The following is a 4,872-nucleotide window of genomic DNA, read 5'->3' on the forward strand; positions in this document are numbered from 1 at the left end:
AGCGGGTCCCGGGGACACGCAGCTCCTCCGAGGCGCGGCCACTGCCTGAGCCCGCGCCCCCTGAGCCCTGGGTCTTGCCCCCACAGTCGCCCCTGTGATCCTCCTGGAGTCCCACTGCGCGGCGGCCCGAGACACGGTGCAGTGCCTGTGCGTGGTGCGGGCTAACCCCGAGCCCTCCGTGGCCTTTGAGCTGCCCTCCCGCAACGTGACCGTGAACGAGACGGAGCGGGAGTTCGTGTACTCGGAGCGGAGCGGCCTCCTGCTCACCAGCATCCTCACGCTGCGGGGCCAGGCCCAGGCCCCGCCCCGGGTCATCTGCACCTCCCGAAACCTCTACGGCACCCAGAGCCTGGAGCTGCCCTTCCAGGGAGCCCGTGAGTGGGGTGACCTGGGGCCGGGGGTCCCGGGGAGGGAGAGGGCGCCCCTTGGGTTCCAGCTGCCCTCCTCAAGGTGGGCCACCAGCCACCGAGCAAGGGCCAGTGGCTGTCCCCGTGGGCGACACCAGCTGCCCGGCGTCCCTTGCACCTTACTGGCGCCTCCTGGCCTGTGGGGTCAGTCAGTGCCAGGATGTGCCAGCTGTGTAAACACCCCGCTGTCATCTCTGCCCCGGCTGCTTGCTAAGAGCCTGGTCCCCCCTCCACCGGCAGCGCTGAGGGCGCCTGGGTCTTCTCTCCCCTGTCCCCAGACCGCCTGATGTGGGCTAAGATCGGGCCCGTGGGTGCCGTGGTCGCCTTCGCCATCCTGATCGCCATCGTCTGCTACATCACCCAGACACGCAGAAAGTGAGTGGCCCGCCAGGCTGATCTGGGCGTGCGCGGACTCCAGGGCGGGGGCGGATGGCGGGTGCAGGGCGGCCGAGGGTGGGCAGACTCTGCTGGACGGGACAGAGGGCCGCTGCCAGCCAGGAGCGGTGCCGGCGGGACCCAGGGCCTGGCTGGCGCTGTCCACCCTCGTTACCGCTGCCCACCCTCTGTGCTTTGGCCTCTTGCCCCGCAGGCGCTCCCCCGCACACTCTCGGGGGTGATGAGGGAAAGCCCGGCTCCCCTGGCTTGCCCGGCACCAGTTGCTTCCAGAAGCCCCATGGTCACAGCAAAAATGCTCCCAGCCCCACCCACCTGCCGCCACCTGCTGCCGATATTTCTCTTCCTCAAGGCAGTCCTGAAAATGACTTAAGCTCCCTGCTCCACCTCCAGGCAGACAGAGCCAGCACCGAGGGGAGCCCAGAGAAGCCAGGCCGGGGTCCTGCAAGGCGGCAGAGACCAGGGCCGCCGGCCCGCCCTGGGCCACACGGCAGGGCTGGCGGGGTGGGGCCGGAGGCGCCATCTTAGATGGGTGGGAGCGCGTCTGGGGTCCCTCGGGCCACATTCCTCCTGTGGATGGGGCTGCAGGGAGGGCGAAGGAGGGGCGCGAGTCCTGCCGGGGCTGACCTGTCCTGCCCTGCAGAAAGAACGTGACAGAGAGCCCCAGCTTCTCGGCGGGGGACAATCCCCCCGTCCTGTTCAGCAGCGACTTCCGCATCTCTGGGGCGCCGGATAAGTATGAGGTGAGGGCCAGAGCCCGGTGGCTCCAGGAGAGCAGGAGAACCCGGATGCAGGGATGCCGAGGGCCAGGGAGGGGCCGGGAGGTCAGGGGCAGAGGGAGGCCGGCGGGCTGGCCCGGACCTGAGGCCACGGAGGGGCTCCGGGGAGTCGGGGAGCTGGGCCCATGGGAAAGCCTCCTGCTCCCTGCCTGGGTCTATGACTGCATTTCCTTCTCCAATAGTCCAGAGAGGTCTCTACCCTGGAGTGAGCGCCCCAGGAGGTAGGTTCCGGGGGCCTCAGTGTGCCCAGCCCTGGGCCCGGTGGGCCTGGGGTTCGGCCTGCATGTGTGTCCCTGCCAGGTGTCCTGCATGGACCCCAGTTAAGTCCGGCCCTGCTGGCCTTGTCTCCCTGTCCCATCGCTGTCCCTCTGTCTGTCTGTGGCCACTATCCTGTGTGTGTGTCAGAGGCCTCTGTGGGGCTGGGGGGCGGGGAAGCCGTAGTTCCCTGCAGGGCCCCCAGCTTGACCAGGGAAGCACAGCAGGTCCAAACCCAGGGGAAGACCCACTGAGCCAGCGTTCGCAGAATGGTGGGGTCCTGGCCAGTGGCTTCGGTCAGGGAAGGTTAAGCAGGTGACCTCCCCCAATTCCCATGCCGAAGAAGACTCCCCAGAAACCAACTTGTAGGCGACCCCTATGCCACCAGCCCCTCGTTGCTAAGGCCTGGGCAAAGGCCCGAGAGCGGCCACAGCCTGCGGGACCGGCAGGGCTGACAGACCTTTGGGGTGCAACTCTGGAGCTGTGGGGGTGCAAGCCACCCCAGCCCGTGCAGGCGGAGAAGGTGGACCGGACTCTGCTAAAGGCTTGGTTCCCTTCTTAGAGCGAGAGGCGCCTGGGATCTGAGAGGAGGCTGCTTGGCTTGCGGGGGGAGCCCCCAGAGCTGGACCTGAGCTATTCTCACTCGGACCTGGGCAAGCGGCCCACCAAGGACAGCTACACCCTGACGGAGGAGCTGGCCGAGTACGCCGAAATCCGCGTCAAGTGAGGGGGTGCGGCACCTGTGTGGCGCCCCCAGGACCCTCGCTGGCCCCCACTGGCTGCGGGCTCCCTTCCTTCCCAAAGTAGAGGGGTCCGGGGCAGGAAAGGGACGGGGCAGGGACCCGCAAGGTCCTGGGGGCCTGACCTCCCCTCCTTCCTCGCCGCCCCCATCTGCCACTCCCCACTCCCACCTCGTGGCTCCCCTCTAACCTCCTTTAACCTCATCTGTCTGGAGGGGAGCTCTGTCTGTCCGTGTTATTTATTGCTACCCGTGCCTGTTTCCCTGCCCCCACACCTGGCCCAGGGCCTGTCGGGAAAGGACATGAAATAAATGCCCCAAATCAAAAGCCCGTCTAGCTTCTGATGATGTCTGATCCATCCTTGGGGTGCCCGCCACCCTCTCTTCGCCCTCTGCTGGGTCCTGCGGGGCCAGGCCAACGGGCACGAAGTCGCTCCCCTGCCAAGTTGGCAGTTGAGGCTTGGGGATGGTCCGGGGCCTGCGATGTTTGACTTGTGGGTGATTTCATGCAACAGCCCTCCTTCCTGCCATCCCCTTTGCCAGTCAGAGCAGCAGGCCTCACGGGGCTGGCATTCGCAAGTGCCACGTGTCAGGGAAAGACATGGCGGCTGCCCCTTCTGAGTCGGCAGAGGCTCCCTTTGCCACAGTCCCCACTCGTCCTTGTTGCCTCGCACCTGGCTGGCTTCACGCCGGCTTTTCCTGCAGCTCGGAGGAGAGGTGCCCAGACCTCAACGCTCCCTGTGCCCGTGTTGCTTTGACTCACAGCCTCGCGGTCCTCACAGGCCCAGGGCCTGGGCTCAGTTCCTTTTCTACGTCATCTATGTCCACGTCACCTGTCAGATTCTGGTGTGAACGATGCTAATAACTGACATTTGCTGAGTGCCGTGTGAGGCTACCTGATTTACATTCATTCATCTCGGGTTCCTTCAGCTAAGTGGTTCTCCAAGTCTGGCGGGGCGGGGGCTTGGGTATTCCTGATGGACAATATCAGCCTCCCCTGAACCTCGTTAGACAGATTCTCAGGCAGCACCCCCGAATATAAGAGCCCAAATCTCCATTTTCACGAGTCCCCCAGCTGCTTCTGGGGTGCCAATGTTGGGGAGCCTGGAAAGGCTGAGGCACAGAGGGTGACATTCTCTTTTGAGGGCCCCCAACTTTAACTGTGGAGCCCCCATTTGAGGGGCCCCGAGCCCTGAGTGTGGGGCCCCTGCTCTCACACTGGGCTGCACTGCTGTTTGGGTGAGAAACCTCAGGAGCCTGCCAAGTGTGGAGGGCACAGCAAAGATGGGGCTGCAGGGGATCCCCAGGAAGGCAGCTCTCTCCTGGTTTTTGAGGACACAACAGAGACCACAGTCAAGGCCTCCAGGCGGGAATAACCAAACTGCGTCAGGAGGCCGGTGGCGAGACAGCTGTGGCTGGAGCAGAAAGGCCAGTGTGGTGGCGGCCGGCACTGAGCGTTGGGGAGCCCCTAGCCTGAGGCCCAGCCCAGCCCTCCCGTCCCCCACCAGCCTGCAGTCTGCCGGAGAAGGACGCTGAACACCCTCAGACGCCATGCCTGACTCCCAGAGGCACTGCGGGCTGCGAGCACCTAGAATGGAGGTGTGACTTCAGGCCCAGGGGCCCGGGGCGGCATCCCTGGGACAGGAAAGTGACATGGGAACACCCCAAGTGAAGGTCCCAGTGGGAGGTGTTTGGAGAAACTCCGGGAGCCGACTAAGGCCAGAGGGGCCGGGAGAGGAGCGGCCTGTCGCTGCGGAACTCCTTGGAGCAGAAGCCACAGAAGCCTGCCATGACACACCTGTTCCGGCCTGGACCTTGGCTCCGGCAGGTCTGGCTCCTAGGAATGCCGAGGACTTCGCCCTGGCCCCGAGGAGCGCAGCAATGTCACCAGGAGGGCCCCGGGGTAACCCTTTGCTGCCAGAGCAGACCCAGTGCCAGGCCCAGGGCCGGAGCGCCTGGCCTGGGTATTGGACTGTCAGCTCATTCTGTGTGTTTCAGAGCAAGAAGAAGCCAGTCTGCCAGGGAGGTGGGTTTTTTTTTTTCTTTTGATAAAAGCTTAGGATGACGCTAGTTTAACAATATCAATCCAGTCGGTTGATCTCAAGACTTGTATGAGCTGGGATATGGCTGGTAGTTTATCAGCAAAGCTCGAGAGGCTGTGGAGTAACGAAACCACCTGCTGGAAAGACCATCTCTTCCAGGGACTTACTGCTGACCTGCCCAGTGTCCAGACGGAGAGGGGCTGGGGCGGGGCGAGAGGGCACCGCGAGTGGAGGCACCTGCCCCCACACGTGTCTGC

General features: G+C 64.5%; 1 protein-coding gene across 1 annotated transcript in view; it reads left to right on the forward strand.

The window, feature by feature from the left end:
• MAG (myelin associated glycoprotein) overlaps positions 1-2,904 on the forward strand; it is a 13,775-nt gene extending 10,871 nt beyond the window's left edge. The window contains exons 7-10 of the mRNA XM_004690259.2: positions 87-374; positions 686-782; positions 1,444-1,543; positions 2,397-2,904. Coding sequence (XP_004690316.1) covers positions 87-374; positions 686-782; positions 1,444-1,543; positions 2,397-2,561 — 650 coding nt within the window. The 3' untranslated portion in view covers positions 2,562-2,904. The remainder of the gene's footprint in view (positions 1-86; positions 375-685; positions 783-1,443; positions 1,544-2,396) is intronic.
• Positions 2,905-4,872: the final 1,968 nt, after the last annotated feature.

The sequence above is a fragment of the Condylura cristata genome, unplaced genomic scaffold, assembly GCF_000260355.1.
Source record: "Condylura cristata isolate star-nosed mole 26May11 unplaced genomic scaffold, ConCri1.0 scaffold00028, whole genome shotgun sequence".
In the NCBI taxonomy this organism is placed as follows: Eukaryota; Metazoa; Chordata; class Mammalia; order Eulipotyphla; family Talpidae; genus Condylura; species Condylura cristata.